This window comes from Schistocerca serialis, chromosome 3, assembly GCF_023864345.2.
Source record: "Schistocerca serialis cubense isolate TAMUIC-IGC-003099 chromosome 3, iqSchSeri2.2, whole genome shotgun sequence".
In the NCBI taxonomy this organism is placed as follows: Eukaryota; Metazoa; Arthropoda; class Insecta; order Orthoptera; family Acrididae; genus Schistocerca; species Schistocerca serialis.
In genome coordinates this window covers 8,534,504-8,548,151 of record NC_064640.1, presented here as the reverse complement: position 1 = coordinate 8,548,151, position 13,648 = coordinate 8,534,504, and the positions used below count along the sequence as shown (strand labels likewise).

At 35.9% G+C, this 13,648-nt stretch overlaps 1 protein-coding gene across 1 annotated transcript in view; it reads left to right on the top strand.

Moving 5' to 3' along the window:
• The window catches only part of LOC126469663 (organic cation transporter protein-like), a 546,524-nt gene extending 533,598 nt beyond the window's left edge, over positions 1 to 12,926 (top strand). Inside the window, exon 12 of the mRNA XM_050096803.1 lies at positions 12,028 to 12,926. Within this exon, the coding sequence (XP_049952760.1) occupies positions 12,028 to 12,243 (216 nt within the window). The 3' untranslated portion in view covers positions 12,244 to 12,926. The remainder of the gene's footprint in view (positions 1 to 12,027) is intronic.
• Positions 12,927 to 13,648: the final 722 nt, after the last annotated feature.

Here is a 13,648-nt window from a genome sequence, read left to right as displayed (position 1 = left end):
ATCTGCGAAAATGGTGAATCTACAATATTCCGTAGAGAGAGGAAGATCATTTATAAATATAATAAAAAGTAGGGGGCCCAGAACTGAGCCCTGCGGCACTCCACATGTGATGGTACCCCGTTCTGAAGATACTGGGACACCATCTTGACTATCTATTACAACTTTTTGTTTCCTGTTTGACAGATATGAGTAGAGCCATTTCCATGTGGTACCACTTATACCGAGATGTGCAGCTTTTTGTAAATGAATTTGGTGATTTACACAGTCAAATCCTTTTGTTAGGTCACAAAATATGCCAATCACTTTCAGTTTTTTGTTGATAGATTCCAAGAGTTTGCCAGTTTCTGTTGACAAACCTTTCTGAAATCCAAACTGACTTTTGCTGAAGCTATTGTGTTCACTGAGATGCTTAACTATCCTGGCATGCATTAGTTTCTCTAAAACCTTTGAAAAGCTTGTCAGTAGTGATATTGGCCTATAGTTAGCAGTATCCGTCTTATCCCCCTTCTTATACAGCGGTTTTACAACTGCATACTTAAGCCTCTCAGGAACTATTCCTTGCTTAAGTGACACATCAAAAAATACAGAAACTGTTGTAGAATCTTAGAACATGTTATGAGCCCAAAAATTATTAGCTAATTTGAACACAATGACCTACTCCATGCCCACCACTATCACGAACTCCAAAAACATCTGTAATTTTAAACACAACTCGCACTCCTTCCACCTGATATTCTGAACTCTGTGGATCAAGGCAAACAGATGGATACACCATTTTTGGCTTCTGTATAGCTTTTTGGCTTAGTACCATATGCTCACTATGGGCATACAATGAAATTTGTGACTGGGTTGAAGATTTCTTGGCCCAGAGCACACAGTAGTAAACAAAATCTTTCTGACTGTATGAAATCGTCAGTAAATAGAGTGCAAAGATAAACAGGTAATAAAGACACAACAGGACAAAATGTGAACTCAAAAAATAAGACAAGTGAAAGTGAATCTAGATCATCTGTGTGTTATAACAAGAGAAATGTTTCTTCAAAGTGTACTATAAAACCAACGGAACGAGGGCACCTGGAGAACAACAAATATGAAGTCTGCGTGTTAGGTGATAGTCATGCAAAGGATGTGGCACAAATAATAAATTATCGGCAGTCCCAATTTAGAGTAACAGGCATTGTCAAACCTGCTGCTCCCCTTAATGAAATAGTAAATAATTGTGAAAACTTAGTTAAGATGGGAACACGCTGTGTGCTAATAGGTGGAGCAAATGACATATACAAAACTGAAAGCCAACTAGCGACAAGGGCACTTCAAACAACTCTAAAAAAGCTGTCAGATCTAAATTTAAAGGTTTTCGTTGTAAGTGTGCCACATAGATATGATCTAATCAAGGAATCATGTGTAAACAAAGAAATAATGTCAACAAATAATAAATTTAGGAAGATCTGCTGTGCTTTTAAGTGTGTAACTTTTGTGGATGCAAACAGCTCAGAGAGAAATCATTTCACCAGGCATGGACAGCACAGGAACTATTATGGAAAAAAGATGATGGGTGAAAAGTTACTAGAAGAAATAAGCCATATATCAGTAGAAAAGTTCCCTAAAATCCCCCTCCAAATGAGGGCAGAAGCAGAAGAAATGAAAACCTTAACAAGAGGAACATTTACTGAAGCACTACAACCATCAACATCTGCTATAGTGAATATTAAAATGTCATCAGCTGCCACACCTAGTATAAACAATCAATCAGCATCATCCATTTCAAGTAGGAAAAGAAACAGAAACAAGAAACCTGTGATAAAAAAGGATTTTTGGTATCCGGTCTTAATGAAAACTCCAAGTTAACAGCGTTAAACAAAAGGAGAAATACCATTAGTGCTCACACCCCTGTTCTAAAGATTATGACTCTAAATGTGCAGTGCCTCAAGAACAAATATTGTGAACCTGAAATAGCAGTAAGTAACACGCAACCTATCGTCTTGTATTACTGAACACTGGTGTAAGGACCATGAAATTAGTAGTATTCATGTTAATCCATTTAAACTGGCAAATCATTATAGTAGGAAAATTGAAAAAGGTGGTGGAGTTGGTATTTACCTTAGACAAGAGTTAGAATTTAAAAAAGAGATGTGAAGCAGAGAACTTAAGTATTGAAAAGTTTTTTGAAGCAGGTGCTGTCCAGCTATATGTCCTGATGAAAAACGTCATAGTCATAACAGTGTATAGGTCACCATGTGGAAACATAGAAGTCTTTTTTGATAATTTAGAATTGTTGCTAAATACTTTTTTACAAAAGAGAAACTGTGATTATTCTTTGTGGTGATTTCAATATTACTCTTCTAGTTAAAAGTCAACAAAAAAGGCAATTTTTGGACATATTAAAGAGTTTCAACAAGTCACCACACACAAACAATTGAACTAGAATAACAAACACCTCCAATAGCCTCATAGATAACATTTTCTCAAATGTGCCAACAACTGAAATAGACATAACAAACATAGATTTAGGATTGTCTGACCACAATGCTCTCACCATTGAAATCCCTTTAAGGTCATTTTTTTTATTTTTATTTTTTTATTTGGTATGCGTATTCCATAGATCCGTACATGCGAGTGATTCGCCTGGATGTGGAACGTGTCAATACAATTGTACAAATACAATTAATACTACAGAATAGTAATATAATACAATGATATAGATATTATAAGTATCACTTTTTCTCATTTACAAGCTGTCATTTAACTAGTATAGCAATTCTCAATATAACATTATAACTATAACATTAACATAATGTTGTATCATCCATCTAATAACTAAGAGACTAAATACATCTATTATTAAGGGAGGGCATTACTTCTGGAAAAGAATTCATCTAACGAGTACAGTGGATGGTCGAGCAGGTATTTTTTTAACATACCTTTGAACAGTGTTTCATTTTCTCTTGTACATTTAATATAATTAGGCAATACATTAAAAGTCTTTATAGCAGCATACTTTACTCCCTTCTGTACAAGTGTAAAATTTTTTAGTTCAACATGTAGATCATCTTTACCTCTAGTATTGTAGTTATGGTATGAACAATTTGCTTCATACTGAGCATAGTCTTTATTAACTATGTTCATCAGAGAGTATATGTACTGACATGTTGTGGTCAGAATACCTAACTGTGTAAAAAGTTTTCTACGTGAGGTTTGTGGAGGAACCCCACACATGATTCTGACTGCTCTCTTCTGAGCAGTTAAGATTTTTTTTGAGGCTGGTGAATTACCCCAGAATATTATTCCGTAACTCATTAATGAGTGAAAGTACTCAAAGTAAGATGATTTTAAAATGTTGATGTCCCCAAAATGAGTAATTATTCTTAGAGCAAAAGTTGCTGATGAGAGCCTTTTTAGAGTAAGGGACACATGCTGTTCCCAGTTGAGCCTACTGTCAATGTGAACCCCCCAGGAATTTAGTGGATTGCACCTGTTCTAGTTCCTGGTTGTCATGAGCAATTACTATATTTTCTAGAGTTTTATTTTTTTGTGTGGAACTGTATAAAATTAGTTTTTTTAATATTAACTGAAAGAGAATTAATTGAAAACCAAGCTGTAACTTCTCTGAGTATATCATTAACATCAGTCTCCAGATCAGCAGTAGACTTACCATCTACGACAATGCTTGTATCATCAGCAAACATTGTGAATTCACAATTTTTACTAATGGACAGGGGTAAATCATTAACATATATTAAAAACAGCAAGGGTCCAAGGACAGATCCCTGGGGAACTCCATGCTGAATTATGCTGCATTCAGAATCCACTAGATTAGAAGATCCTTTGTTGCAGCCATTTAGAACCACCTTTTGTTTCCTGTCTTCAAGATATGATTTTAGCCAGTTACCTATAGGCCCTTTGATTCCATAATGATAGGCGTTCTCCAAGAGTATCTTGTGGTTTACACAATCAAAGGCCTTGGAAATATCACAGAAGACACCATCTGGTGACTTCTTACTATTAATAGACTCCAAGACATCATTTGTGAGTGAATATATGGCACGCTCTGTGGAAACCCCTTTTTGAAAACCAAACTGTCTGTGGTTAATAATATCAAGTTTGTCAAGATGTGCCACAATCCTGTTATACACTACCTTTTCAAGAACCTTTGAAAATGTTGTTAAGAGAGAGACAGGACGATAATTTTTTACATCTGTAGCATCGCCAGACTTGAAAAGAGGTCTCACAATGGCATATTTCATTCGATCTGGAACAACTCCCTCATAAAGAGACGTGTTGCAAATGTGAGCAAGTACTACACTTACACAATTACTGCAGGCTTTCAACAGTTTATTAGAGATGTTGTCTATACCTGAAGATCCTTTACTTTTCAATGAGTGAATTATTTTTTTATTTCATTAACAGTTATGGGTGTTACATTTATATCATTAAAACATTGTGGGAGGTTAAGTTTCAGAATATCTAAAGCTTCCCTTAGGTCACCACTGCAACCTATTTGAGAGGTGACACTTAGAAAGTGGTTGTTAAATGTGTCTATCTGTTTACTATCAGTTATTTCCAAATTGTTAATTTTTAGGACAGCAGTTTTTTCATTGTCAGATGGTGCAGTACCTGTTTCCCTCTTTATTACATTCCAAATCGTTCTGATTTTATTGTTTGAACATTTAATTTCAGATTGCATGCACATACTTTTAGATTTTTTAATGACTTTAGTTAAGATTTTGCAGTATGTCCTATAATATCTGGAGGGGATTATTGGATAGTCTAGATATTATATATAGTTCTCTTTTTCTCTGGCATGATATTTTTATGCCCTTGGTGAGCCATGGTTTTTTGCTTGATTGCCTGTTCTGTAGTCTACAGACCTTTTTTGGAAAGGCATTTTCAAATATACCTGATAATTCATCAGTAAATAAATTATATTTTGTATTAACATCATTTGCAAGATAAACATACCTCCAGTCAGTCTCCCGAATGCATAATTTGAATTTTTGGATATTTTCCTCATTCATGTTTCTAATGGTTTTTCACTGTGCACTAGCTTTGTTCTGATTTGTATTAAAGTTGTCAATTGTGAGTATTTGCCCATCATGATCAGAGAGACCATTTATGACTTTTTCAACTTGGATGTGATTAGTTTTACTCATATCTACAAAGATATTGTCTATTAGAGTGCTGGAAGTGGCAGTAGTTCTTGTGGGAAAACTGACAGTGGAGACAGGTTGTAGGTATGCATTAAATTTGCAAACTCTGTCTTAGAAGATGAGCTTTCTAGGAAATCTATATTAAAACCTCCAGTCACTATAATGTCCCTATTTTTTCTTGTGAGATACAATAGCACAGAATCTAATTGTTTCATGAATACTTTAAAATTACCAGATGGAGCCCTGTATACTGCTACGATTACCAGTTTCTTGTTAGCTTCTACCATTTCTGTGACACATGCCTCAAAGTCTTTCTCTACACAATATTTCTCTACATCTATTGTATTAAAGGACAGGCTGTTTTTCACATAAATAACTGCCCCACCTTTGCACATATGCTTTCTACAAAATGAGGTAGCTAAAACGTAGTTTGGTATATTGAGCATTTCGATGCCAAAAGTGATATGGTGTTCCGTCAGACAGAAAATATGAGCACAATTTGCGCCTGTTGGTTCATCAATATTTACAATAAATTGGTCTAACTTACAGAGCAGGCTTTGAATATTTTGGTGAAAAATTTTGAGCTTATTTTTAATTACATGATTGGTTGTGGTGCTGCCACTGTTGGGACTGAGTTTTATTTCTTTTGACATACCAGTATTACAGGAACAGTTTTCTGCAGGGAAGAGGGAGCTGTTGTGCTGGTAACACCCACATTTGTTGTTATTAGCTACATTACTTACATTTTGATTGGAACCTTCCCCCCTCTGCCCCAGTACTATAAAACATCCCCATTTGCAGCTGAGGTCTTTCTTGATCTCAGGCACATCCTATGTGGAGCAGCTCCAGTCACTACTGTGCTCATTTTTGCCATAGAGGGTGGATCTCCTGTTGATGAGGTTTCGACACTGTCAGCTTGTACACTTGATCCTGTGGGGGTTGGTGTTGCTGTTTCTGCTATTGATGACTGTTCTTCCTCCTTAAATGCTGCTACTTCACAAGTTGGCAGTGGACTAACGTTTCCCACTTGAGTTGTAACTGCTGGTGCTGTCTTGCTTTTGTATAAAAGACCTGTTTGTGTTGATTCACATACAGGTGCTGCTGCATATGAAGTCTTCCCTTCAGCTGTTCCATTAGGTTTGAAGAAGTATTTTGACGACACTGTCTGTATTTCTTCCAATGGTACAGTTTCAATTGGCACAGGTGCTTTTAGAATGATTGGAGGAGTGGTGTTTTCAAATAGTTTGAATGTTTCTGCCAATAATGCTTTAGAGAGTACACGTTTTCATAGCCGGTTCCTGTGCATTCCATGTCGAGTAAAATGGTTTCTCTCTTCGGAATTACTGTCCAGAAACTTCACGTCCTCGAATGCTTTGCATACCTTTTGAAACATTCTGTTTGTGAATTTGATTTCATTATTTACACATGAACTGTTTATTAGGTCATGTCTATGTGGGATGCTAACGACGATTATTTTTCTTGGCGAGATTCTTTCCAGTGCATTTCGCAATGCTGTGATTGCATTTTTCGACTCATTTTTATAAACATCGTTAGCTCCAGCAATAATTACACAAACATAATTTGGTTGAGGGCTTAAATCTTTAATTATTTGCAGGAAAGGAGCTCGGGGTTTTACTGTGGCAGTAATGGAAAATTTAGATTGCATATTCATAAGAATAGTGGCTAAATCTCGTCCATGGCTGTCTGCAAAGATTCAAACTTTTGGTTTTGTCTCGTCTTCTCTCAGTAATTTCATTTGTCGGTGTTTCTCTTGTGCAATGGGCGCAAACGAGTTTTTCGTAACTATAGCAGATATTGGAGCACTTTGAATTTCAGTAATGGTTTCTTTGAGAGTGTTGTAGTTTTCACTTTGTACATTTTTCACAAAAGGATTAAAATCAACATTCAAAGAATTAATCAACGATTCGATGTCATTCATATATATTTTAGGTATTGCGAGTTCTTCTTTCAGCACATCAGAGATGAGTTCTTCAGTACCAGCGTTATACATCTTGACTGCACTTTTTCGACCACTGCACTGAACAAAGCCACATACACAATTCGGATTTTTCACTTTTCTGTTCTTCATACATGATAGATGGATCCATATATGTGAGAAAGAGCACAAACGGATATCGAACGGGGGGGGGGGGGGGGAGGAGGAAGATAAAGGTGTAAATAATATTTACAAAAGAAACTTCTCTGTGGACAGCTGTCATAAGTATCTTAGAAAATGGAAACTGGTTAGATGTTATGAAACAAACAAGTACAGATTAGGCATATAGTGTATTTGCATTGATTTCTATGATGAACTTTGAGATGTGTTTTCCAAAGAAACTGACCAGAATCAAGTCTAGTGGACACATAAAGTAAAGTTCTTGGATGACTCTTGGCATTAAGAAATCATCTGAAAACATGAAAAAACTGAATTCAGAGTTGAGGGAGTGTGCAGATACTGATTTTATAGAATATGTAAAAAGGTATAGGAAAATATGCTGCAGAGTAATTGCGAATGCAAAGTTACTAAGTAATGATTTGGAAATAAAACAGTCCAGAAATAAACCTAAAATAGCATGGGAAATTGTGAGAAAAGGAACCAGGGTACCTATCAAAGATAAGGAAATTATTCTAAAAGAGGAGGAGAATAAAATGGTAGATAAATATACCATGCCTAATTATATAAATAATTACTTTTTAAATGTACCCCAGACATTAAGCAGGAATTTTGGGGAGCAGATTAAGAGGGAAGCACCCAAGGCAGCCAGCAGTATGATGGCAGTTCCAACAAACGAAAAGGAAGTTTTAAAAGTGATTAAAAGTCTCAAGTCCAAGATGTCAGCTGGAGTAGATGAGGTGCCAATAATACTAGTAAAGAAAATAGCTAATCAAATAGCGAAACCATTGGCGCACATAGCAAACTTGTCAATGGCTGAGGGTGTGTTTCCACAGAAAAAGAAAATTTCTAAAGTCGTTCCCCTGTTGAAAAAGGGTGATAAGCTTAAAATAGAAAACTACAGACCTGTCTCACTTCTCCCAACTTTCTCTAAGGTTTTAGAGATATTAATGAAATACAGAGCCACACGTTATCTTAATGTCCACAGTATGATAAACAGTAATCAGCATGGATTTCAAGCTGGGAGAAGTACCGAAACAGCTGTACTGGAATACACAAAAGAAATAATGAGTAAATTGGAAGAGGGAAAACGTGTAGTTGGGATAAATCTAGATTTGTCAAAAGCCTTTGACACTGTTGACCACAGCACACTTTCGGAAAAGCTTGAAGCTATAGGTATCAGAGGACCGGTAAAAAAGTGGGCTGAGTCATATCTGGAAAAGAGGATTCAAGTGGTTGAAATTATGGCACCAAATATTAACCAAAAAATTAAACTAAGATCAGATCCAAGGGAGGTGACAGTAGGAGTACCTAAAGGAAGTGTATTAGGCACCTTGCTGTTCCTCATTTGCATTAATGATATTCAGTTGTCAGAGAGAAAAGCTATAATAATGTTATTTGCTGATGATACTAGTTTAATAGTTAGTGATATGAAGCAGTCATTGCACAGTACTGTGGACAATTTCCTACAAGATATACAGTCCATTGCATCCTATGGGATAGTATTCTGGGGAAAAACAAATTGTCATCTAAATGAGATTTTCAAATTACAAAAACGCGCAATTCGGATAATGACCCAGAGCCCACCTCAAAGGCATTGTAGGCCTCTTTTCAAAGCACTGAAAATTTTAACAATTCTGAAGTGTCTGTTGGTGATCAAAAGAAATCAGGACAAAATGAAAACCAATACAGACTGCCATAATTACGATACACAGCAGTGTAAAGATCTCCACTTACAAGCTGTAATAAGGACCTGAAATCAGAAACATGTATGTAATCAAGGCATCAAACTTTTTAATGCACTACCAAAACATATCAAAGAGCTCAAAAATGAGGATAAATTTAAAACTATTATAAAGAATCACATGCTTGACAAATGTTATTACAGTGTAAGTGAATTTCTATGCTCAAATGTATTAGAATATAAAGAACCACATGCTTGACAAATGTTATTACAGCATAAGTGAATATCTCTGCACAACTGTATAAGAATATATGTTTACGTTAATGTGACAAATGGAAATTACATCAGTGAGTATGTCTGTCAAACACATAAGAAGATTAAGAACCACATGCTTAACAAATGTCACTACAATATAAGTGAATAGATCTGCTCAACTGTATAAGAATATATGATATCATAAATGTGACAAATGAAATCACAACATCAAGGAATAGGTCTGTCAAGCACATAAGAAATTATGTTATAAAAACACTTATTAGTTGGATGTTGTATTAAACATAAGATACATTCATATGAATTCAGCATAGATAAAAATATTGTAAAGATATTATATAGTTGTTAAAATGTATCTGGATAAATCCTGTATCACAAATGTGATCATTGGGATGGTAATAAATAAATAAAAGTATGTTACCTTGTATGGAAAGTCATCAACAGAAGTTTAAGTAACTTTAGGTGTGTCCCCCTGCACTTATGTTAAGATCTTTACTGTTTAGTATGTCAGGTATTTAATATACAACATAAACTAACAGTAACCTCAGATTTTCTCAGGTGAAGTACTATCTGAAAAATGCTGTACAAATATCCATTCAGATCATGATAAAATTTCAAAGGTGCAGAGATTAGCAACTAACTTTGTATGTTCATAAGTGCAAAATTGTGCACTTTATAAAACACAAAAACTTTGTATGTTATGACTGCAACATTAGAGAGCACCCATCACACTGTCAACTGGTACAGTTACCTGTGTGAAATAATTTGTGATGATATGAAATGGAATGGTCATAAAGGCTTATTTGTAGGTAAAGCAGATGGATTGCTTGATATGATACTGGGAAAATGCAAGTCATTCTACAAAAAAGATTGCTTACAAAATACTTCTGCATCTCACCCTAGAATACTGTTAATTTGTGGGACACATATCAAACAGTACTAACTGGTGATAATGAATGTACACATTTTAGCAGTCATTCTTTTCCCACATCATATGCAAATGGAACAGGAAGAACTTCTAATATGTGACAGAATGGGACATGACACCTTATCATGCCCTTCACAGTGGTGGGCAGAGTATGGATGTTGATGTGTGCATGTGCATGGTCACACTCAATACCCTAACTATATTCTGAATGGTTATCTTTCTTTTATCCATTATTTGAAAAACTTAAATGAAACTGCAAAAGTATGTTGAGAATTCTAATAGAGCTTTAACATGAAGCATTGTTTATTAAATTTAAGACATGAGTTAGGGGTTGAATTCACCAACAATATTTAGTCAGTGTAGTTCTAACATATTATGTTGTAAAATAAAAGAATAAGAAACAGTTATTTATATTATTCTAATTTTGGGGACAGCCTCTTTCCATACCTTGTAATACCTTAACATACATACCAAATACATACATCAAAAAAGTTTTCATCATTCAGGTTCCCAGAACTCCTGAAGATAGGCATTGACTGTGGATATTGTATCACAGACACAGTTGCCTTGACTGTTCAGAGATGTCACTAAACCCACCCAAAGATGTAAACAACCATGCAAGAACAGCACCCTTTAGATAATGGGGGTCCGGCAGCTGATCAGTTCCAGTCATTCCACCAGGAAGGAGGTCCACAGCTCATGTTGTCTGCAGTTCATCCATGCGTAGACAGTCAATACTGTGGTTTGATCGTGACTGCATTGTTACTCTGTGCAAGGAAGGGCTTTCAACAAGGGAAATGTCTAGGCGTCTCAGAGTGAACCAAAGTGATGTTATTCAGATGTGGAGGAGATACAGAGAGACAGGAACTGTCAATGGCATGCCTCACCGAGGCTGCCCAAGGGCTACTACTGCAGTGGATGACCGCTACATATGGATTACGGCTTGGAGGAACCCTGACAGCAACACCACCACGTTGAATAATGCTTTTCGTGTAGGCACAGGACATCATATTATGACTCAAACTGTGTAATAGGCTGCACGATGTGCAACTTCACTCCCGACGTCCATGGCGAGGTCCATCTTTGCAACCACGACACCGTGCAGCGCGGTACAGATGGGCCCAAAACGTGCCAAATGGACTGCTCAGGATTGGCATCATGTTCTCTTCACCTACGAGTGTCGCAAATTCCTTCAACCAGACAATTATCGGAGACATGTTTGGAGGCAACCCGGTCAGGCTGAATGCCATAGACACGCTTTCCAGTGATTCAGCAAGGTGGAGGTTCCCACATGTTTTGAGGTGGCATTATGTGGGGCCAACATATGCCACTGGTGGTCATGGAAGGCACCATAGTGGCTGTACGATATGTGAATGCCATCCCCCGACTGATAGGGCAACCATATCGGCAGTATAATGGTGAGGCATGCATCAGTGCAAGAGGACATGCTACTGGATATTAGAGGTACTGGTGTGTACAGCAATCTGGCCCACACCTCTGAAGGTCTCACTCTATGGTGGTCCAACATGAAATGTGTGGTCATCATGAACAATAAAAAGGGGGAAAAATGACATTTATGTTGATCTTTATTCCAATTTTCTGTACAGGTTCTGGAACTCTCAGAACTGAGGTGATGCAAAACTTTTTTAATGTGTGTATAAATTATGGAGTGAATTACTCTATTTTGATGGATAAATGTATGTTGTACCATGGAATGCAAATTATACATACATTTTGAGGCTGAAGCTCTTTCCTTCCATGTTTGCTTTAACACTATGATAAATATACATTATAGATGTTTATCAATTATGAAAATTAAATAATTTTTAAAATTAGTTTTTACAATAATTGGTATTTTCAAATCTGAAACTTTGTTTTCCAGGCTCGCTACATGGAGTCACTGCCACTGATCTTGTATGGTTCTATGACTGTTGCATCTGGACTACTGGCACTGCTGTTTCCAGAAACAAAAAACACTAAAATGCCAGACACGGTGGAAGATGCAGAGAACTTTGGTCGTAAACCGAGCAGAAAGTTTTCATCTCTAGTTAAAAGCGAGACTTGCAATGTGAAAGGCTCTGCAGATGCAGCAGCTTAGATGAAAATGAGACTAATGAGTACCTGATGACACATGATCTCTTAACATGAAGTGTTCCACTGTGTAGTGCTGTGAAAAAATACTTGATGGAATCAAGATATATCTTTTTCCTGATGCCCCTCTATTTTTATTATGATGAACTAAATGATGCTACGTTTCTGTGATGGGTGCCTTTAATTCCTCATTTGTGGTAAAATAGTGAAACACTGTACTGATAAAGGGCATTAATTTATATAAATGTTTGTGGTGTTGTGAAGTATTTGTCTTGAACTGTGATTGTGGAAGTCCCATATGTGACGTGAAGTGTAATGTTTAATTTTTAACAAAAATACATTACTAAAATGAAAATTAATGTAGTTGTGCAGCATGATAATTTGCAACAGAAGTGACTGGTGTTTCAGGTTATATTTTCATGTGAATAGATGGCATTATTTGCAATGAACAAACAAAACATATATTTTAATGAAAAGACTTTTATATAACTGTTAATTTGTGTGCAAATGAAATTTTTGTATTACAAAATACCTACAAATCACTTTATAATGTGTGTGCTACCAGCTGTGTTGTACTGTAAGACATGATTTTTTATAAATATGTATACAATTAGCAATTTTTAAAAATGTCAGTTTTTATTTGACAATCTTTTTGTGAATTGTATGTTTCCTTATTCCTCTACTGAAACATTTTGTAAGTAGAGCAGTACAAAATATGTAAGGAAATGTGAAATAAATGTGAGCAACACAGTTAATGACTGTGTTGTTAAAAATAAAGACTTACAATGAGGTTATTATTTCTCTGTTTCAAATCTTGAAATATAGCATGGGGAACCTCAAGTTAATAGCAACTAATAAAATTTATTCCACATTATTTTGTAATACACAGAATTTGATACTCAATTTCTCAAATGATCTTTGACTGTGATGGAGTACATTCAACAGAAACTCCAAGCTGAGGAATGGAGTTGGCATAGAATTTCCAGTCACTTCACTGTGCAGTAATGACCAGAGTTAAATTCTGTGCCTCTTCACAGTGTCTTAAGGAGTGAAGGCATAACTCAGTGAGACAACAGGCATCACATACACTGCAGTTATTCATGTTTTTATACAGGAGTACGCTACATGCCCACAATGAACTCCATATGGTCTCTTCTGCCACATATCTTTTTAGCAGTTAAAACAAAACATATCACACTACATGCAGTAAATAAACAGTTTCATCTAACTGTTTTAAATTTCAGCTTAAATGAGTTGTGTTCATCTCATTATTACCCAGTACATACTTTCAGAGTGACATACCATCATGTTATTCCAGCAGATTTGCACTGATCCTAATTTAAGTGTAACTACGTAAAGACCCAGTTTCTGTAACCACGCTCAAAAATATATTAACTTACTCTTGGTAAATC